The sequence below is a fragment of the Antennarius striatus genome, chromosome 17 (genome assembly GCF_040054535.1).
Source record: "Antennarius striatus isolate MH-2024 chromosome 17, ASM4005453v1, whole genome shotgun sequence".
NCBI lineage: Eukaryota > Metazoa > Chordata > Actinopteri > Lophiiformes > Antennariidae > Antennarius > Antennarius striatus.
In genome coordinates, this window is record NC_090792.1 from 9,660,317 (window position 1) to 9,683,079 (window position 22,763).

At 39.8% G+C, this 22,763-nt stretch overlaps 2 protein-coding genes across 3 annotated transcripts in view; one reads left to right on the forward strand and one right to left on the reverse strand.

The window, feature by feature from the left end:
• The first annotated feature begins 1,617 nt into the window (after positions 1–1,617).
• LOC137610491 (thrombospondin-1-like) lies at positions 1,618–10,183 on the forward strand. Its single transcript, XM_068338060.1, has 22 exons — positions 1,618–1,800; positions 1,894–1,977; positions 2,291–2,850; positions 2,928–3,006; positions 3,133–3,222; positions 3,321–3,430; positions 3,751–3,873; positions 4,276–4,372; positions 4,501–4,656; positions 4,737–4,913; positions 5,002–5,175; positions 5,350–5,630; positions 5,716–5,934; positions 6,025–6,132; positions 6,553–6,712; positions 6,824–6,942; positions 7,286–7,520; positions 7,645–7,872; positions 7,963–8,234; positions 8,327–8,424; positions 8,524–8,663; positions 8,750–10,183. The coding sequence occupies exons 2-22, from the start codon at positions 1,914–1,916 to the stop codon at positions 8,755–8,757; spliced, it is 3,498 nt and encodes a 1,165-aa protein (XP_068194161.1). The 5' UTR covers positions 1,618–1,800; positions 1,894–1,913; the 3' UTR covers positions 8,758–10,183.
• A 429-nt stretch (positions 10,184–10,612) lies between these two features.
• The window catches only part of fsip1 (fibrous sheath interacting protein 1), a 28,836-nt gene continuing 16,685 nt past the window's right edge, over positions 10,613–22,763 (reverse strand). Inside the window, exons 10-11 of one of the 2 annotated variants that reach the window (XR_011038506.1) lie at positions 15,586–15,778; positions 12,645–12,768 (exon numbers count right to left, since the gene is read on the reverse strand). Coding sequence is in view for 1 of the 2 variants with exons in the window: in XM_068338061.1 (XP_068194162.1) it covers positions 12,667–12,768 (102 nt within the window). In the remaining variant the exon portion in view is untranslated. Of the gene's footprint in view, positions 12,769–15,585; positions 15,779–22,763 lie in introns of both variants that reach the window. The other variant, XM_068338061.1, reaches the window with a different exon arrangement.

Sequence of the window (22,763 nt, forward strand, 5' to 3'; positions counted from 1 at the left end):
CCAGCATCATCACTGCCTTATCACCTGGCTTTCTGTTTCACCGAGGTGAAAACTACGTGTTGCAAATGTCAAATGTCATTATATGAAGTCAAGGATCCTGTGGTCTCCAGATGTCTCTAATGTCACAGTCAGAGATCCACATATCTAGGCTTTGTTGTACGTATGTATGTCATCAATGTGGGCGTTTCTGTGTTCCTGGAGTGCCAGAAGGCTTTCATCTCTGTCACACACTCACTTTCTTTCCACGACTTCCTCTGTTTACACAAGTCAGCCCGCTGACATCATTTGCCAAATTAGAAAACGCTGATTTTCGGTGAGAAAAGTCAAATATTTCATTTGTGAGTGGTTAAGTGAAACGCATCGACCAAGAAAAAATGTTGTGATTTGAGTGAAAGGGAGCGAGATAGAGAGATAGTGGTTAAAAGCTCAGCCATAGATCTCAGCCTTGATTTGTGCAGTGATGTCATTGAAAGCAATATGTTCATGATAGAATTAGCCAATGCTCTGCCTGTTTCCACTCCATAGATTATCTCCTGACCGTTCAGATTTATCCTGTGAGCCTCAGAGATGGGGCCCCGACCTGATAACAATAAGGTACTGGAAATAAAGGATCTGAATTCTTCATTCACTGGACATGGAGTAAAACCTGTGCAATAATTAAATAGACAATGAAATTAGACATTTGAATTCACCATCCAGATTTATAGAAGATAAAGATAAGATAAAAAATGAATCAATTTTCAGACAGTAACATAGCTTTTTAAATTGCATTTCACCTTATTTTAACGAACAGTGTATACATTTGATTAATGTATTCAAGTAATACGCTTCTACCTTTCAGAACAGTTGCACTTTTGGTTAATAACAAAACATTCTAATCCATGATTTAGTTATACTCAATCATGCTTTGTCAAGTCTACTTGTGGCATTCTAGCATTTTAATGCAGATACTCCAGATTTATTGTGCATTTATTTCATATTTTTACTCAATAAATTTTTTATAAACTTGTGTTTTGGAATAACTATAGTAGACCCACCAACAGCCTCCGGTGATGACTCCCACTCCAGACGTCTCCACTCTGCTCACACACAACTCGGTGTCCCTCCCTTGGCCCCCTGGTGGCCGAAGCAGGAAACACAAAACGAGAATCACAAACCAACGAGTCGTCAGGCTCGTCACGAAAAAGACCCGGAGCTAATAAATGAATTAAAAATTAAGTGAAATACTTTATGTGATTTTCAAGTTCAATATCAACCTTGTTTTTATGACTACATTCAAAATTAACTGAACTTTTATTTGTTATCAATAATGAAACTGTATACTTTTAGAAAAGTGAGAGTTCAATAAAGTTATAGCAATTTAATTAATATTAGTTGAAACTTTTATTTGACCGGAAAAGTGTTGGCTGGGGTGCGTGTATGAAATTTTTGTCCGGTGATGGCAATTCATCCCAGGAATGCGTTTTTCCTCTCCGTGTGCGTCGAGGACATTACTCTGACTGGCTATGAGGTAAGACAACAGGTCCGTCCCTCTCTGGTGAAGCCATCCCATTGGTCCAGGCTGGGCCTCAGGAATGTTCCTCAACTGTTTAAATAGCACTTGTATCGGTAGGATAACTCAGTAGAATAAATCCCATCATCACCGGAGAGAAACAGAAACTTCAAGAACTGACAAGCTTCTAAAGGAAGAGGAACGTGACAAATAATCTGAGAATCAAGGACTCCTTTTTTTTTTTTTTTTTAATCTATTTCCTCCTTTTTCAGAAAAATCTTTTTAAAGGGAATTTTGTATTTTTAAAGGTTTGTTGTCAATATTACAATTTTTTTTCAAATCGTAAAATATAACTTTGATGTGTCTCTTGACAGTTTATTTGTTATTCTTGGTTGACATAGGGATATCTTCAGATTACAAGATGATGCTGTCTGGCATCTTTTTGTTGTTGATGCTTTGGAGTTGTGACAGCGGCAGAATATCAGGTAAGAAAGACAAATTTATGTTCACAGCCTTTTAACTTGTAGAAAATTATATTAAAATTAATAGGGCTAATTTACACTGTTTCATTCAAATTATGTTTTTCACATGTATTTCTATTGTATCTTATTTTAGTGTTGCTCTATGCGTATAGTGGAGCTCCTGTAATATGTTGCTTCTATACACTGCTTAAGTACTAGTGAATATAGTGAAAAATTTACTGTAATAGGTACTTCACGTATGGGGTTTCTTTCATCCATTGCCATTATAAGAGCATAAAACTGAACAATATATTTCTTTTCTTTTCTTTGACTACAGTTGGCCATGACGATTACACTGTATATGACCTATTTGATCTGATCAAAGTAAACAAGAGACACCATGGAGTGACTTTTGTCAAAGGTGCAGATCCCAATATCCCTGCATACAGGGTTCTGAATGCTGACCTGATCCCCCCAGTCCCTGACAGCTACTTCAGGGACCTCCTCGACTCAATCCAGGCTGAGAGGGGCTTTCTCCTCCTGGTCAGCTTGAAGCAGTCCAGGAAAACCAGAGGAAGCATTTTGACCATTGAGAAGAATGATGGATCTGGACCCATTTTTGAGATCATTTCAAATGGGAGGGATAACACTCTGGATGTGGTCTACTCCACCATGAATGAGCAGCAGGTTGCGTCCATCGATGATGCAAATTTGGCCACTGGCCACTGGAAAAACATCACACTGTTTGTTCAGGACGATAGAGTGCAACTTTTCGTTGGCTGTGAGGACATCAACGTAGCAGATATGGATTTGCCAATCCATAAAGTGCTGTCTCAGGATGTGGCAGACATTGCTACACTCAGGATTGGAAAGGCGGCTGTGAAGGACAGATTCATGGTGAGCTCTATAATGGTTTATGGTTTATGATGAAAATGATCTATAATTTATAATAATTAGATTTTATTGTTTACCAGGGAGTGCTTCAGAATATGCGATTCATGTTTGGGACCACTCTGGATGCCATATTGAGAAATAAGGGATGCGAGAGTGGAGGTAAGTCAGAAAAACAGAGATAATATGCAACTGAGCCAACTTTGTTTTTACATTCATAAATGGAGTGTAAATTATGCTCTAATGAATGAAGACAAATAAATCATCTCTCCTCTTTACTGCCTGCAGCTACTTTGACTGACTTCTTGACTCTGAACAACCCAGTAAATACCTCCAGTCTTGCCATTGGGACCGATTTCAACAGTCATAAAGACAAAGGTGAGACTTCTTCTCGCCAAATAAATATTGGTTCTCCTGGCCAGAAAGAAACTTTAAAAGGTCAAGTTATTTATTATATTTTCTTCCTTTATATTCAGATCTAGAGTCTGTCTGCAGCTTCTCTTGCAAGGAGATTGCCCTTATGTTTAAGGAACTCAGGGGACTGGATGTTTTTGTTAAAAACCTGTCAACTCAGCTCAGCAAAGTGGTAAGCCCCAAGGACCATCAAAGGTCTGCCCTTTAGCTTCACTCACAAACTCTTTTCTCCTTTTATCAATCATGTCCTCTCCTCCCAGTGTTCAGCCATTTGTCACCGCAATGGCAGTAAATAGCCAACTGTTTATTAATAAGGCAGAGTGAATGCACAAATGTTTGGCTGTTGGTAGAATTTGTCCTGCGTCAATGGAGTCAAGCAATGTATTAATTATGATGTCAGTGATTCATTTTAATTGATACTTTGGCAAAAAAAAAAAAAATGTCCATACTTCATCTGGGGCAGTCTTCTTATCCTTCTCTCTCTACTTCCAGTCTCGGGATAACGCTGAGCTGAAAATCCAAGTCAAACACAGCGCAGTGTGCATCCACAATGGCATTGTGTACAATGATAACCAGAATTGGACTGTGGATGGCTGCACTGAGTGTACCTGTAAGGTAGGTGTCTTCATACCTAATATCTAGTACACATATTGGTACCCCCCCCCCCCACTACACACACACAAGGGGCCTGCAGGCATGCAGATAATGGGTGGGCAGCTGTCAACAAAATAAGGAACTTGTAGGGGACGGTGTCTTGCTCAAGGGCATATCAGCAGTGCTCAGGATGTGATTTGTCACCTCACCACGCCAGTGCACACTCCAAACTTCTTAGCTCACACATGCCACTCATTGTTTAGGTGACAGTTGAGTGTTGTTATACTCTCATCAACACTTCAGGAGTTTTTAGTTCATGATAAAGACCGTTATATTGCCAAATACAGCAATTAGGCTTGGAATGTTATCAGTGGTTAGTGAGCCACACATCTTTTATACTAATTAGACTGTTCCTTTATACAGAACTCTGCTACCGTTTGTCGCAAAATCTCCTGCCCTCTGATTCCATGTGCTAATGCCACCGTACCTGATGGAGAGTGCTGCCCTCGCTGTGGAACACGTAAGCTCATTTTAAAATCTGTTAGATTTCTCAAAAAAAAAAAAAAGTCATCATCTAATGATCTTTATTAGATTCCTCATATTTTTACGCAAACTAATAATCTCCAACTTTTTGTTTTTCCCCTACAGCTGATTGGTCTCCCTGGTCTGACTGGACTCCTTGTTCAGTGACTTGTGGTCGCGGAATCCAGCAGCGTGGACGCTCCTGTGACCGTATCAACAGCAACTGTGAGGGTACTTCTGTCCAAACCCGCGACTGCTACCCTCAGGAATGTGACAAACGCTGTAAGTCTTTCAGTCTTTGTGACAATAAAAATGCTCATTTTGAGAGCACGATTAATTCATTTTCTATGTCTTTTTCACAGTCAAACAGGATGGTAAATGGAGCCACTGGTCTCCCTGGTCTTCATGCTCTGTGACCTGTGGAGAGGGGGTCATCACCCGCATACGACTCTGTAACTCCCCAACACCCCAGATGGGTGGTAAAGACTGTGAGGGAGAAGGACGTCAAAATGAAGTCTGCAAAAAGTCTCCTTGTCCAAGTGAGTTGAATTTCAGAAGCAACACTGCTGCATTATTTTAGAATGTATGATTTCAGGGAGCATACTAAATGTTGTTTATAAACTACAGTCGATGGGGGTTGGGGACCTTGGTCACCATGGAACACCTGCACTGTCACTTGTGGGGGAGGAATCCAGATCCGCAAACGCCGTTGTTCTGACCCAGTGCCTAAATATGGAGGAAAGGATTGTGGTGGTGGTGCTGCTATGTCACAAGTGTGCAACAAACAAGACTGCCCAATTGGTAAGCATTTTAGAATAAACAAAGCAAACAACAATAATATGTGTTGTATATATATGTTTACATGTGCATGAGTGTATGTATCATGTATTTTATGTATGTGTGCGTGTGTTTAATTTAAAAAAAAAAAAAAGACTAGACAGAACCTTTTAAAGAATCGCATCCTTTTCTCTGCAGACGGTTGCCTCTCAAACCCATGCTTCCCTGGCTCAAAGTGCACCAGCTTCCCTGATGGCTCTTTCAAATGTGGCAAGTGTCCACTTGGCTACACTGGAAATGGCATCACCTGCAAAGACATTGATGAGTGTAAAGAAGTCCCCGATGCCTGCCATACATTTAATGGAGTCCATCGCTGTGAGAACACTGATCCTGGTTACAACTGTCTGCCCTGCCCTGCGCGTTTCTCTGGTCCTCAGCCCTTTGGAAGAGGGGTGGAACAGGCAACTGCCAAAAAACAGGTTGGAAACATTTACCTACATAAAGTGCTACTGTTTAGTTGGTTCACTGCTTCCATTTTGTAAAAATATCTCAAATTTCTTTTAGGTTTGCAAACCCCGTAACCCTTGCAAGGATGGCAGCCATGACTGCCATAGAAATGCAAATTGCATCTACTTGGGCGTCTACTCAGATTCTATGTTCCGCTGCGAGTGCAGGCCAGGATATGCTGGGAATGGCCGTATTTGCGGAGAAGATACTGACCTGGATGGTTGGCCTAATATGGACTTGGTGTGTGTGGAGAATGCCACTTACCACTGCAAGAAGGTACACAGAAGCCACAAGATCATACATTATCCATTTCAACTGTATGGTTGTGAGAGTTGCCTCCTTAACTGCTGCTTCGTTCTTTTATAGGATAATTGTCCCCATCTTCCCAACTCTGGCCAGGAAGACCATGACAAAGATGGCTTGGGTGATGAATGTGACAACGATGATGACAATGATGGAATCCTAGATGATAGAGTGAGTCATCATAACATCTCATTTAGACCCAAACTATGCTTTCCTTGGAGACCAAATATAGCAATCACTAGTAGCAATCCTGCTGTCGGGCAGTATGAATGTAAGGTCTATGTTTGCAAGCTTCCATGAAGGAGTTAATATGGAAAAAAGACACACTAGGACTACTGAAATATAACCTCAGCATGAAGACAAAATTGAGGACCAGGTGTCTTTCTTAGAGTGGATTTGGAAAGTTGGGAAAGAAAAATGTTGTGGTTTCTGCTTGCAGTGGAATATCGCATTCCAGCAAAAAAAGAGAGCAAAAAGCAAACTTCAGAAAGCAGACCTTTGTTCTTTTAAAAGTAATAAAAGTAATTTCTTTTATGATGTTCTATATTCAAAATTAATCGTTTTGCTTTTGATATTGTTCTGTCAATGTAGGACAACTGCCAAAGACTCTACAACCCCGCCCAGTATGATGCAGACAGGGATGATGTTGGGGATCGATGTGACAACTGTGTGTTCGAGGCCAACACTGACCAAACTGACACTGACAACAATGGAGAGGGTGATGCCTGTGCTGTTGACATTGATGGCGATGGTGAGTGACCAGACCTCTCTTACTTATCCTTCCTTAGTTATATTTCCTTAGCCGCAGTAAGCACTGACATAGTCCTGAGGGTTATGGTGATTTGTATTTTTTATTCAACAGGTATTCTGAATGAGAACGACAATTGTCCCTATGTTTATAATGTGGACCAGAGAGATACTGACAGGGATGGAGTGGGAGACCACTGTGACAACTGCCCTCTGGAACACAACCCTGATCAGGTAATGTCACATTTAATTACCCATCCTGGATAATGTAGCTGCCTCTTTCATATAACATGTAATGGTACACCGTAGGTGAATGATCAAAGCTACAAATGACACCTTCTTAAATGAAATACAGGAATGTGGCAGCTTTGAGAGAAGACTGTACCAATTCTTCTTCTCTTTGTTCATCTTTGAAAAAAAAGGGTCCGCATTTAATTCTTTTGCTGAGTAGGACTTCTCATTTTACCCAGCGAGGAAACAGTGCAGGAAGTCATTTGAACTGAGGACAAGGGTCTTATAGTTGGAGAGTGTGAGTCTTTTGGAAATGTCATCATAAAGGAATCTTGTTCTCCTCCAGCTTGACACTGACTCAGATCGCGTAGGAGACAAATGCGACAACAACCAAGACATTGATGAGGATGGTCATCAGAATAACTTGGACAACTGCCCCTATATACCCAACGCCAACCAGGCTGACCATGACAAAGATGGAAAAGGTGACGCCTGTGACCATGATGACGACAACGACGGCATTCCTGATGACAAGGACAACTGCAGACTGGCCTTTAACCCTGACCAGGTGGACTCTGATGGTGAGTCCGTCTGTTAATATTGTTTGTCATTTGCAAAATACACAATCAGAGTATGGATATAATTTTGGTTTCTTATTTGTAACATATCTACACCATTTCTGTCTCATCTACATGTTCGTCTCAGGTGATGGACGTGGTGACGTGTGCAAAGACGATTTTGACCAGGATAGTGTTCTGGATATTGATGATGTGTGCCCTGAGAACTTTGCCATCAGTGAAACAGACTTCCGCAGATTCCAAATGGTTCCTCTGGATCCCAAGGGTACCTCACAGATTGATCCCAACTGGGTGGTCCGGCATCAGGGCAAGGAGTTGGTGCAGACTGTCAACTGTGATCCTGGCATTGCTGTTGGTATGTAATAAATAGATAAGCATGTCATTGCAAATACATACACAATTTAATAACAAATGGTTTATAAATACTCTCTTCATCTTGTTTCAGGTTTTGATGAGTTCAGCGCCGTGGACTTCAGTGGAACTTTCTTCATCAACACAGACCGAGATGACGACTATGCTGGTTTTGTGTTTGGTTACCAGTCCAGCTCACGTTTTTACACAGTGATGTGGAAACAGATCACACAGACCTACTGGTCTCACACACCCACAAGAGCTCAAGGCTACTCTGGCTTGTCAATCAAAGTGGTCAATTCTACCACAGGGCCAGGTGAGCATCTAAGGAATGCTCTGTGGCACACTGGAGACACTGCAGGACAGGTGAGAGCAGATTATCACTACCAGACTTCACCACATTATTTAACAGAATTGAATGTTTTCTCAATGCTGCTGTTGGAATTCATCCTTTTCAGGTGAGAACCCTGTGGCATGACCCCAAGAACATTGGCTGGAAAGACTTCACTGCCTACAGATGGCACCTGACCCACAGACCCAAGACTGGACTTATTAGGTAAGTTCAAAGCTTAAGAGGCATGCCCTCTTTTTCCATTGCACATTTGTTTAATTCATATGAAACTTTGTCAGCTCAAATGATTATTTTATTTTATAGAGTGGTCATGTATGAAGGAAAGAGAATCATGGCAGATTCTGGAAACATCTACGACAAGACATATGCTGGTGGTCGACTAGGCTTATATGTCTTCTCTCAGGAGATGGTGTACTTCTCAGACCTCAAATATGAATGCAAAGGTAAGCACAGCAGTGACGGTTTGAACTTTTAATGCAAGGATACTCAGACTTTATATCTAACATGTTCTCTTCGTCTTTTCTTTCAGATACATAATTTCACCAACAGACCTTCCAGGAAAAAATCAGTCAGTAAAATATGCATATCTATATAATATGAGACCTGGATTGAAAACTCTATAACTTTTTCTTTGGAGAAATGCACAATGGAGGAATGATGAGCAAGTGAGCTAATGTGAGGTTAACTGACCTCAGGACTTAAAGCCAAATGAAAGATCAATGATGATTCTGCACCACTGCACCAAACTCAAATTATGAGCGCAGCTCAGAAGAAACTGACCCTCTCACTTTTTTTTGCTCTGATCTGCATTGAAGGGTGGGCTCAGTTTTTTTATTTGCTTTGCACACCTGAACTATTGTGGTTGGAGCTATTCCTCTATGAATGGGGAATAAATAGGAAGAGTATTCTTTGTTCTTATGTTTGTTTTGTTTTTAGAATTAATGTAAATCTGCTGTGGATTCAAAGATTATAGTGCAGTATGAAGAAAGCAGGTTGGGCTAATTGTACCCCTTGAAGGAACTGTTGAGGGACCATGGGCAGTATGGAGTGACTGTTACGATCGAACAGAGTGAATGTTGTTGTCGTGTTAGTGTGTTTGCGCATGCAAGTGGCCCAACCAGCAAAGCTATGAAGATAGCCCTGTTATTTTTATTTTATTTTTTAAAAAATATTTTACTGCCCCCCACACTTCCATATAGACCTATCTTTACCAGGCCCTGTATTCAGCCAAGGCTTAGGGCTGGCCCAAAAACATTTGTCATCTCAGGAAAGAGCACTAGATGAAAGCACAAAAGTCAGGACAGCACAGGGCCCCAAAGCAGCCGCACTGAAAACTGGAGCATTAATTATGAGCAAATATATGCCAATATCTTCAATATTTACTGACAGTGTCACGGGACATGAACGGAAAGGGCCAGTCTATTTCCTATGAACCATTGTAAGGATAGGTGTTACAGGAGCTTTCATTCTTGCTAATCTCTGAACCTTGCTCATTTTAAGCTGTTTTCTGCAACATATAACAATTCAATTAACTTAATACTCAACAGTAGTAAGTTGAAGCATTATATTGGACCAAAGCAGTTAAAACGTAAACGTAAAAATACGCATCAGTAACAGGATCCCTAAATCTACTTCTTCACAGTTTGCATGACTGGTGTGGCTGAGTGCGCTTTTGTGTACGTTTCTGAAGGGAAAAATCAAAGGAAACCCTTTAAGTACAAATATTACCTCATTAATTATTTTTGTATTGATGCCAGCAATACACAAGAGTCACCTGTCTTAGCAACAGAGTATAAATTGGTTGGCTTTTTAACAAGACTTTGGTTTCATTTATATGCTGTATGTAAGATATTTTTTTAAGTGAAAAAAGCCCAAACAGGAACGTAAAGGATTGAAAAATATCTCGACTATTTTGTGCTATATGTATTTCCTGTGCTTTTTTTTGATAAATTATTGTATTTGTTTCATGTTGTCGTTATTTCATTGTGTAGATATATATGCTATTTAAATAATTTATCTAGAAGCGTAGCCTCATATGGAAGCGTTTCTGTTTGTACAAAATTATTTGCACACTGACATGAGGATGTCTCTTATTTTGTATTTTGTATGTCTTTTTTAATTATTACCGAAGTTTTTATATAAACTTTGTACAATAGTTTCTGCCCAAATTGCTGTTTGTACTCCTACCAGGTAGTTTGTAATGTCTAGTGATCAATAAACACGTCAAGAAAAACTGTAAGTTTGTGGGTTTTCGTTCTTTATGTACACTTAGCTAGTCTGATGGATGGATGGATGAGGGGACACACAGACAGACAGAGAAAGAGAGAGGGAAAGAGAGACAGACAGACAGACAGACAGACAGACAGACAGACAGACAGACAGACAGACAGACAGACAGACGGACGGACGGACGGACGGACGGACGGACGGACAGACAGACAGACAGACAGACAGACAGACAGACAGACAGATAGATAGATAGATGGACAGACAGACAGACAGACAGACGGATAGACACAACTGGCAACACAATAGCATTGAACAGCACACTGGACAAGATGTACAACATCTTAAGGATAATCTGAAGGATATTTGGACTTAATATCATCCCTGACTGGGCTCTTCTCCTGAGTAAAGCAAAGCCAGGTGAACTATGATGTGCCAAACAACTGGAATCTATTAGTTGAGTGAAGTGAAGCCTTAGAGAAAGGGAGTATCCTAGGGAGTTAACTGGAGGAAAACTCAACATGACATATAACCCACTTAAACAGCACATCCATGCAAATGTGACTACGAATTACGCAGACATTTCCTTACACCTTCAAATGACAGACTCTGTGTGAAATGAAGACATCAGGAATTTTGTTAATGTTAATGTAACTCATTCTGTAGTACACTCTAGCCATGAAGTATATACATTTGATTTCCATATTTTTTAACCAGGGACAATGTCAGCAAAACATATCATTGCTGTTAGAATTAATATATTTGGTCTGCAGTTCACTTACTGATATGCTTTAAGACCCTGTGTTAGTATATCAAGACAAACTCAAGGCCAGAAACAGCTGCAATCTAAGGGACCAGAAAACCCAGAGAGCGTCAGTATACCATAGGTTTCTCTACATTAGAGGTGACCTAATTTTTACCAAACTGAGGTCACTGTGTTTCCATTACAGTACCCCACACATGAAGTGAGGGGTAAAATGAACAAAGTTGCTCCACCTCCTCTGTATTTGTCCATGGAATCATTGCTGATGTTTTGAATTAGTTAAAAACAAACTGTACAAATACACTATATATGGTCAGACCACACAGTTTTCACACAGTTTTGAGGTAGCTGTATACAGTAGTTTCCTGTTCAGCGCTGCAGGTTTCACTGATAACAGGGCTCTTGCTGGAGACTGACCTTGGAGTCCCACCCAGTTGAGACCTTGTGAGTCTAGAGAAATGTGAGGTGATTTGTGCCATTTCAATAGGGTCAAAAAGTAAGAGTAAGACAAGCAGACTCAGAGATGTCCGTGCCAGGAGAGAGGGAAAAGGCAGGACCTCTGAGGTGAAGTGAAGACAAGCTAACATGCACCCTGCTTGTAGGAGACAATGTGAATTGTGTTGACAGGTCCACAAAAGTTTGACACTACTCCAAAAGAGTGATTCTTTTGAATCTTTTAGGTAGTGGAATTATTTAAGCAGGAACAAGAGTCCAATGTAGGTAGACCCTATTTTGACTAGTTTGACCTACTCCGAAGCATATGACCTGCAGACAGAAATGACAGGAATGCAGGGAGCTGAAGACGATCTGACAAGATCACGCCTGTGGAACCCATATCGTACTTGTGGCCATATTAACAGCCCACACATTAGTAACAGAGACAGGCTGGATTTATTTAGAGTTCTAAAAGTTAGTATAAATAGTGCTCAGACTTCACTCCACAGAGGCATTGCCAGTCGAGTGTTTCTGACCCAGTTATATGATTTAATGTCAGCAATTTTATGTTCTCATCTATGTTACTTACGTAGAGAAAGACTGCAGTTCTGCTTCTTGGTTTCATCAAGCAGTGTTATAAACATACGGAATGACATCGAGGATAAATCTAGCTGCACATTGAAGACATGCAGGCCAATCAGGATAACAATGAATTCACTCACATAGTCCATTAAGCAACAGTTAGAACGTCCATTGTTCCGAAACTGACCGATTGTGAAACACCGTCAAAATCAATTTATGATGATGTATCGCATATGCAGGTTATATCAAAATGCTTTCAACAGTCTGTGCCTTCTGTGTAAATTCTATCACTCAAAATATATTATTTAAGGATATAACTATATTTGGTGATGAAATATGCTGAAATGTGTACTACAAATAACTTTATTCTATTAAAACCACCTAATATGTTTTATTTTGAAGTGTTCAGATGGATCAGGCCCATCAGTGTCTTTTCAGGGTCATGCGTCATTTGCTTGAAGCTCATGGGTCCGGCTTTCCATCAGCTCAAATTCATCCAGCAGATCAAGTAACTGCTCCTTGGTGAGGTCAGGTGACTCACTCTGTCGAAGGACACACACATAATGAATGTATGGTTTAAGATGCATCTATGATTTTAGCCTGGTTAAATCAAGAACACAACAGATGTTTGCAGATGACATTTTGATCTGTAGTGAGAGCAGGGAACAGGTGGAGGAGAAGCTAGAGGGGTGGAATTTTTCCTGGAAAGGAGAGGAAAGAAGGTTAGCTGCAGTAAGACAGAGTAAATGTGTGTGAATAAGAGGGACCCAAGTGGAAGAGTGAGGTTACAGGGAGAAGAGATCAAGAAGGTGGAGGATTTTAAGTACTTAGGGTCAACAGTCCAGAGCAATGGAGAGTGTGGAAAAGAGGTGAAGAAGCGAGTACAGGCAGGATGGAACGGGTGGAGGAAAGTGTCAGGTGTGATGTGTGATAGAAGAGTTTCAGCTAAAATGAAGGAAAAGGTGTACAAAACTGTGGTGAGACCAGCGATGTTGTTTGGTCTAGAGACAGTGTCACTGAGGAAAAGACAGGAGACAGAGCTGGAGGTAGCAGAGATGAAGATGCTGAGGTTCTCTATGGGAGTGACCAGGAAGGATAGGATCAGGAATGAGTACATCAGAGGGACAGTACATGTTAGAGGTTTTGGAGATAAAGTCAGAGAGACCAGACTGAGATGGTTTGGACATGTCCAGAGGAGAGAAAGTGAATATATTGGTAGAAGGATGTTGAGTTTTGATCTGCCAGGCAGGAGGCCTAGAGGAAGACCAAAGAGATGGTTTATGGATGTAATAAAAGAGGACACGAAGGTAGTTGGTGTGAGAGAAGAGGATGCAGAAGACAGGGTTAGATGGAGGCAACTGATTCGCTGTGATGACCCCTGAAGGGAAAAGCCGAAAGGAAATGAAGAAGAAATCAAGTACACAGCAGACACCTTTCCTTGGATCTCTGGCAGTCTAATGGCCATGTGTCTCATTTATTAAAGAGGTGATGATAGACAATTCAAGTTTTAGATATCTGTGCAACTTCTTCCCAAAATTTGTTCTGGTTACTACCAAAATGTACTGGACTCAAAACAGTTTTTCAATTATCCAGAAAATAAGTTGCATGAATGGCCTGTGATAATAGTGGTTCGTAATAACACACGTCATTGCTGCAGTCATCCCCTGTGCCTATTTGGAAGTTGCTTGGAAAAAAAAAAAACAATTCCAGGTGGATACAACAATTGTACTTGTGCCGATACGTCAGACTCTGACAGCCTTCTGTGAGGCCATGAATGGACGCCAACTCTCTCTAAGTAGGCCATGATTAAAAGGGATCAGAATCTAAATAAATGCCAATATTTATTCATGGACACATTGTGCTATCTGGCAACTGCAACACCAATTCTTAGTTACAAATTATTCGGTTACAAAACCCTTAATTCCTTTGACATAATAAGGTGAGATGTGATTCATTTACCCATTCATAAGTTTTCATAAACTGTTGCCACCTCTTGGTGTTAGATCCTGTATTTTGTTTAGACAGCTGCAACCCTAAAGTCTGTTTGTTCCAACGATTTAATCTCATTGGCTTTTGTGACATTAGCTTCATGACAGAATGTCAATTTGTGGGCTAAATTGTAATAATTCTCATAATTCCTTCAGCATGTGTGCTCACGTTTGAAATTACCATCCCACACACTACTCACTATTCCTCACATTAACAGACATTTCTTCTATTGTTCTGTTCCTGCTCCTGATGAGAGTCACAAGTGGTTTCTTTGGCCTCTTGGGGGCCACAGACTAACCAATGGCACATTATCCAGCCATCCTTTTTCTTGTAGATGAGACAAATGCAATCACAATCTCATCTACATCAACTTATCTGCCTTGCAGGTTATAGGTGTGCTGGAGTTCATCACAACTGGCCACAGGTAGGTTACGACCCGGACAAGATGGCATCTATCGTAGGGCCACACGAAAGACAAACATCTCATGCTCACATTCACACCTACGGACAGTTTGGTATGACCAATTCACCTAAGCTGCATATTTTAATAGGGGCGAGAAACCCGGAGAACCCAGATAGAACCCACACAGACATGGGGAAATCTTCAAACACCTCACAGAAAGGATGTAAACCCAGTCTTGCTGTCAAGAAACAACGCTACCCGCTGCGCTCCTGTGTTCTCCTGAAATATCATCGCCGTATCAAATATTGGATGTGATTTTATTTAAATGTCTTGCAGATGTGGGGCAACAGTGCGATTTATTCAGTTGTTTGAGTCCAGCTGGGAATGTATTGTAGCTACTTTAAGCTGCTAAACTTCACTTGCTAATTACTAATTTTGTGGAGAATGGTAAGCCACGTAGCCATGGAGCTGCCACAGTAAGTTAATTGATCAATTACTTGATTAAGGTTTTCTTCAAGATTAAGATTTTTTTCATTATGAAAATAATCAGATAAGATTACAAAATAAGCAGATTAGTCATAAATGAAAATAAGTGCCAGTGGTAGGTCTTCTTAATTTAGCTCGGTACAATGCTAAAAGAATGAGGAAGCTAGTATAACTTTGGTTTTCTACAAACTAATCATCGGTTCTGGAAAAGCAGTTTTTATTCAGAGCAGCGAAATTTCAATCACCGCCCTTGGTACGCTGTTTACAAGATACTTTATTAGAAAGAAGTTCAGCTAAATTTATGTGAAATTTCACTTAAATACCTTCTGCTCTTTGCGGTCTTTTGGGTGGACAGGCTGTTAAACTAAACTACCTGGGCGTTTTATGGTGGGGTCATATTTTCTCACAGTAACAGTTACACCATCACACTTTTTTTAAAATTTAGATTTAGAGGTTTGATCTGTAACATTATTAACTCAACTGTGATGAAGTGTTTGCCAGAGACAATACTGACTGGCCAGGAATCCGTTTCTGTGGACAGCCTCAGTGGGTATCAGATGGGCAAAGTATTGGAAAATCAGGGAATGCAGTTCCCATCTTTACAGAAACTCATCTCCAACCCCGACATCCTGGATCAAGCTGTTGCAGTTTATGGGCGGAAACTGCGTTCCAAGCTGAAAGAGAGTAGGACGTCAGCAGAACAAGGGAAGGCAGATAGCATTTAGATCATTAATGCCTGGCTTCTCAAACCTAGTAAAAGTTTATGGACATTTTTCCAAGCTGTTGCAATCTTAATCTGAAATATAATTTCTTTGCATAAGCCAGTGTCATATGAGGACAAACACATAGAATTGATTTTTTTTTAAATATAGATTTTTCTTCATATTAGAACTACAAAAGCCAAGCCTTTATTAAATTTGACTATCTGAAACAAAACAACCTACAATACAACATGACCCATTCCAATCCCTCTAACCTGACACAGAAATAATATGCACTTGGTTTCACCTATTCCACAGTTTGCTGAGTCAGCCAAAACAAAATCACATTCCTGCATCTCATGTAGCCCCACTAACTGAAAGGAATACTTCCATCGATCATGTGTATTCCTGGTTGGACCAGACCACCCTTTGAGTCTCACAAGGACCAAGTTGCTAATATATCGTGTCCATGTTCAAAGTCCTCAAGACATTAACGACACTCCTGAGGTCATAGTACATTGGTCCACATCACTCATTTACCTGGCTATTGCATATCATCTTCCAGTAGACATGAGACCAAAAGCCCCATGAATGCATTTCAGGACCCCCCCAGCCCTCACCAAATTTCCGCATGTATCTACTCCCTTTATGTAAAAATTAAAAAAACATCCTTGGTGTACATTAATGATAGGCTTCGATGTTTATTCCATAGCTATAAAGTTTTAAAGTTTTAATGGGTATAATTGACAACCTACTTACATTCCATTTCATGTAATTGCTTGGAACAGTAACTATATAATGAATTTGCCAAAGCAGAAGTGATCCATTACTGCAACTTGATATGCATGACGAAAAAACGTACAGGCTTGTCCATGCTGAATGTTCAAATGGGGCAATAAAAAAGAACCCCACTGGCAAGACTATTAATGGCCAGAAGTGCCTCTAACTCGAACCATCCATCTTGATATGGGAAATATAGGTTAGACTCTCCAACAGAGCAGAAAGAAAAACAAACAAACGAAAGAAAGTTTATTTACTGCCGCAAAAAAGCTGCAACCCTTTAAAAACAGAATGACCAGAAGTGCCCTTCATATTAAAAAGGTTAAAGGTATCTGTGAGTGATGGTGATGTGCTTTCCGGTCTCATTGTTTGCTTCCTTTCCACAGAACCAGATAAAACACTTGAAACCACATCAGCACTTTTTGTTCAGGACTTCCCAGCAGACACTGAATTAATTTCAGGAAATAACATAAAAGCTCAAAATGCATACCAACACTGATTGACCCAGACAGTTCCTCTCCAACTTAGGCTACCACTGATAGGAACAACAATGGTGGGCTGAGTTTCATCAGAAAACAAATGGAAGAGCGTGAGAGATTAATAGATTGACAGAACTGGACACCCTTCTGTCTTTAAGCTGTTAAACCCACTGAGCACACAGCAAAAGAAAATGTCAGTAAATTCAAACAATTCTTTTAGGGCTGCTTGCTTTGGCATTTTTCCTTGACATCCATGCATGGGATTAATTTCCATAGGCCGTGCTGTCAACTTCTGTATTCAAGAATTTGAGATTTTTTTTAAAATGGTTTTCTGGTTAGAAGCTGAGGCGGAAAGGAGGAGTGGTGGTTGGAACTGTCGCCACAGCTAGACGCCTCTGGGTTTGAATCAAATCCTGGGGCCATCATCCGTTTGAGCATTCTCATCATGCCTGTGTTGGTTCCCTTCGGATGCTCCAGCTTCCTTCCACAATCCACAGACATGCATTATGGGGGAACTGGTGACTACAATGTATAAGTAAACTCAATCTAAAATAAATATAGATAGATTTTATGTAACAACTTGAGTTTTGGTGAAAAGAGCTAATCAAATTCAGTGTGTGCTATTGAGAAATAGAAAAGGATGAAAGAAATTTATATTATAATCATATTCATTCAAATTGCATGCTTTGAGGACACTGTGTTCTGCATTTCAGTGACCTCTCTGACTTTGGTTCTGAAATTAATCCACACACGGCTGCATATTTACCCTCAAATATTTCTTACTCGCTGACTGCTTGCATCCCTGCTGTTCAGTGTTGTTTAGAATATTTTAATTAATGTGAGTCTTAAAAACAGCGCATCAATGAGAAAATATTTTGACGTGGCTTCTCATCAAGTCAGAATATTATATAATTGTTATTTCATGAGTGCAAGATCCCACATGATAAGAACAGCTTTTGTCTTTGGCACATCAGTTCACTGTCAAGATTTGCATGGTTCACGACTGACTCACCATTGATGTCAGCTTCATTCTGCTCCCTGTAGTCCTGTTCTCCCATCTGCTATCCAGTTGCAGTAGCCTAATTGTATTTGTCTTTGTATGACCTATAGCCACACAAAACCATGTGCAGAACAAGTAAGTGTGAAGGAAAATACTTGCCACATCCGTGTTCAGGAAGGCTTCGCAATGCATTCAGTGTAATGTGAAATGTAATGGACAAAGGTGACCGTGAGTTCAAAGAGTACAGCTCCATTGGATTGAACATAATCTTTGTTCCAAGATCCAGCTTCTTGTCCACTGTCCTCTATCAGTTCCCCATCTGGAGATTAATCTAACAAAGCTACAACTGTTCAGTTCTCCATCACCCCTGTACAGATCATAGTTGGCTCCTGCACTAAACAGTGCAGGACAAGTTTACCACAATCATGGGCTGCTCAGCTTTCAAGGTCGCTGACTTCACTAACATACTTCAGTTTTATTGGCTACAGACCCAGAGGCCACTAATTTGGAAAGAATTCTGTTCATTACAGTGAATAAACTCCCATTGAGATGCTGGATTGACTTGCTGTGCTCATTTTGTACTGTTGTGCACTGATGACAGCACTGTTTTTAAAAAAGGTCTGTCAAATGTCAGGTAATGTGGATAGCATAAACAGCCAATCTGAATCCATCCATAAACATAATGCAATTCCACATCATTGTACTCCCAAATTTTCAAAAGTGTAAGATGTCTTCAATTGCTAATGGCTACAGAGGGGTCTGTGTTTATCAGAATTGTTGCATACACAAGTTAGAAGATACTACCCCAATTCTAGATTATACCAAAAAGAACTAACACTATTTATGCTCATGTCAAAAATTTGTATCTAGAGTGAGATCCCTACTCAAGCTAGCATGCTAAACATCTAGCCCCCGGATCAGCCAACCATCGACTTCTTGGATTCAAGTTTCTCTTTTTGACAAACCAAACTTGATTCCCTTGTTAACCCATCAACAAGTCTCGCTCAAACAAGGCACAGAAAATCAAGAAAAGCAAAAAAGAATCAACCGGACTGGATGTAGGTTGTTTGAAGACTTTTCACCTCTCATTGAAGAGGTTTCTTCGGTTCTGACTGACTGGTAGACAGTTTATATACTTGTATTCCTGTTGGTGCAGAGCAAGATTAGAAAATACTCCAAACCTAAACATAATTTTGAGCCACTGTTGATATTCAACTCACGATCTTCAACCACTTCACCTCTCTCCTGTCTCTGCTTGCCGTGTACCCTCTGTAGCCTGATTCCCCAGAGGCATAGTCCTTGTTAGGACCAATGGAGCTCATCTCATCACTTTTTACCCTGATTTCTTGTCACACCTCACAAGTTGCCCTTTCTGGCTACATCAGACTATGATGTGATACAGCGAAGAAGTTGACAACTTGTGCTTGTAACATAAGGTCTAGAATAAGTTAGGAGCTGTCATGGTGGACACGTGGAGACAAATTGTTTTATCTCATCTGTTTTATCTACATGGAAAGAGATTCACAACTGCTCACACACACAACACTTGACTTTATAAAACAGAAACATCTCTAGTAGGAGTAGAAGGCAATGGCACAGGAAAACAGACTACATATCTTGCCAAAATGTCTGTATTTCAGAAGATTCTAAAGTCTCAAAGAAGAGCAGACAGCATGACAAGCCAAAGGCTGAGCCAGTAGCCTCGACAAAGTTGGAATCAAGAAGTGGAGAGGGTGAGACAAGCTGAAAGCAAGAAAATGCGTATTCTCCATGCATCCACTTTACTGGCAATTCTGACGGTGGAAAAAGAGAAACTAGTTGGCTCAACCATGAGGCTCAACAAGGTCTTAGAAGCGAAAACATAAAAAAGTACCATTTGCCTGGAATATTATTTAAAAAATGAAAGCATATCCCTGTGAATAGGAGCCTTCTCAAGAAATTCCCTACTTCCCTACTGACACCATTCTATGTTACTGCAAATGATGGAATTACTTTCCTTTTCCAGTTAATATGGGATTGTGTCAAATGAGGTCGCAGGAAAACCTGCAGAAACAGCCGGTGAAAATCAGATTTAGCCCAGTTGAAATTGAATGCTGTCTTGTTGCTTCTTTGTGGAATTTTGTAATAGAGTTTCATGCATCATTAATAGAGAACAATGACAGAGACAATAGTGATTTGTATTGAAGAGGAAAAGTCAAGACCTTTCCGCAAAGGCAAATATTATTAGAGGTGAAAGTGACAAAGGTGAGAGGAAAAATTCTTTGGCATAGAGACAAGTTTCACTGGAATGGAGGATTGTTTGGACTGAGAGGAAGGAGAGACGCCCAGAAATTATAGTTCTCAGATCTGGATCCAACAAAACAATGATTTTGTTTCAGTAAATCATTGCAAAAGGGACAATCAGGTCAATCTCTGGACAAACATCTTTCAAACTGAACTATAACAGAGTGTAGAGAATCCACAACGTATCACAGTAATTCAAAAAGTTTCCACATTTATGTGCTAAACGCCAGCAGCAGGCCAGACCAAACACAGACCGCATTTCTAGCTATGTCAGTGGAAAACATTTCAGCAAACCCTTTCCATTTTAACAAATTCTCAGACAAATTATCAATCAAAATCTTCAATTAGCTTCCACCTCTAAAATATTTGATTCATTTTCTAATTCTTCATTGATTGTTTGTACGCACTAATTCTTAAAAATGTTTGACACATGGAGAAAAAATGATCTGGACCACAGTACCACAGATTGTAAACACATTTTAGGGCAGGATTTCAAAATCATTCCATGTGAATGATATCATCTGATAAGGCAACATTGGTGCTGAACTCTTCATGAGACCGAGCAGTGCAAGCTAAAGGGGAAAATTATTTTAAAAAAAATAAAACTGCTACAATGAAGTATTTTACATATTATATTTTACATATTGAAACAAATAAAGACATCCAAAATTGTACTCTTATACATAACATTGAAACCACTCTTTCGTGTTAACAATATAGCAAAGCCAAGACAGTCATCAACCCATAAAGACAGAGAAATGCAAAAACTTCCAATGAGGTTACAATACATAATAGGTGAGCAATTTAACCAGTCTATATCCAGCGTACATAACCAGTTGATTTGATATATAATGTGTTTGTTGTTATGAAAACCATTAAATTCTGAAAGTTTTCATTAATTATTTGAGAACTGCAGCCTTTGCCACACAAAAATCACAGACTTGCATGCACTTCCATTTAAAGATTAAAGAAATGGCAGTTTACAAAACTTGCAACGTTCAAACACTGTGACATTAGGATTTGGTGGAGATGTTGGTATATGTGTATGTTATTTACCAGTTGGGACAGCCAGGCAGCTGACTCTTTTTGATACCAGTCTTAACACCAGGTTAAGCTAATCACTTTGAGTATAGAATAGTTAGCATTTGGGTTAGGGTTAGATAAACTTTTGTTTTTTTAAATTATGTTGGCTTTTTTGCTCTTCTATCATTTTGATTGCCTCAATTCACACAATGAAAAACTTTAAATTAAACCTGATATCTACTTTCATATTGTGCTGATATATTACACAATAGAACTTTACACAACAATGGCATAGCTGGTTCATATTTCAGGTGCTAAAGAGTGTGGGAAGACATTTGAGTTATGGATGCGATAACAATTTACTTTATGACTGCACTGAAGCTGCATCAAAGTATTTGAAAATGTCCTCCCAGACAAATCCCATATAAAGAAACCATTTCTAACCACAAAACAAGCTTGGAAGCAATAAGACCATATGTAGCCTGCTTGGTGTTTACATCGGAGTCACACATTGTCACACAGGGGGCTCAATTATTTTGTAACGATATATAAAATGCAGCAAAACTAAATGCATGTAGAAGAGACAAGTTGTTCTCATGTTTTGTGATCTTCAAATGAAGTTTGGTTTAATTGGTTAAAAAAAAATCCATAGTGTCTCTTTAGTTTGGCAAGAAATGGTTTAGTTTGCAGAGCATGGTGCATTGTCTGATGTAAGGGTGCGGCTGCTAATAACATTTTTACTGTAGTGCACTCTCGTTACTCTCGGTTAATGCGTTCCAGGAACCACACGCAAATAACAAATTCCACCATGTAGCGACAAACTTTTTATCTTATTGTTTACTGTAATTTAAATGTTTATGAATAATACTTAATATTATGATATTACACCACCGTCTATCTGTATTACCTTTTCCCACACTCTAATCAACTGTTTAAAGCACTTTGTGTCTCATGGCAGTGAGCTGCGTTCTGAGACTCACGGAATGTAGCACACTTCTGGATGCCGTCAGCCAATAGAATTTGCGTACGGTATCATGTAACTACCTACTAAAAATCCTCGATGAGGTGAAGTTGCACGTGTTGATGCACGAATGCGGGAGGGATTACTGTACTCACTGTTTTTGAGCATCTTTACGTACGAATTAGGCACGTTTACATCATGTTGTGGTTCATTGGAATGGGAACTGTTCTGCTGGTAAAGTTATGGATAACACATTTGAATTTATATGCCATTAATAGAGGTGCTGTGAAGAAGCAGTCGTGTACTGTGTTCAGCAATAGTGTGTTCAGCAAAAGTTTTTCATTCAAACCACAGCAAAGTGTAAACATTAGATTTACCTAATTTGCTTTCCTCTCACACAAAATATAAAGTCATGAATGTCAAAGGAAGCAG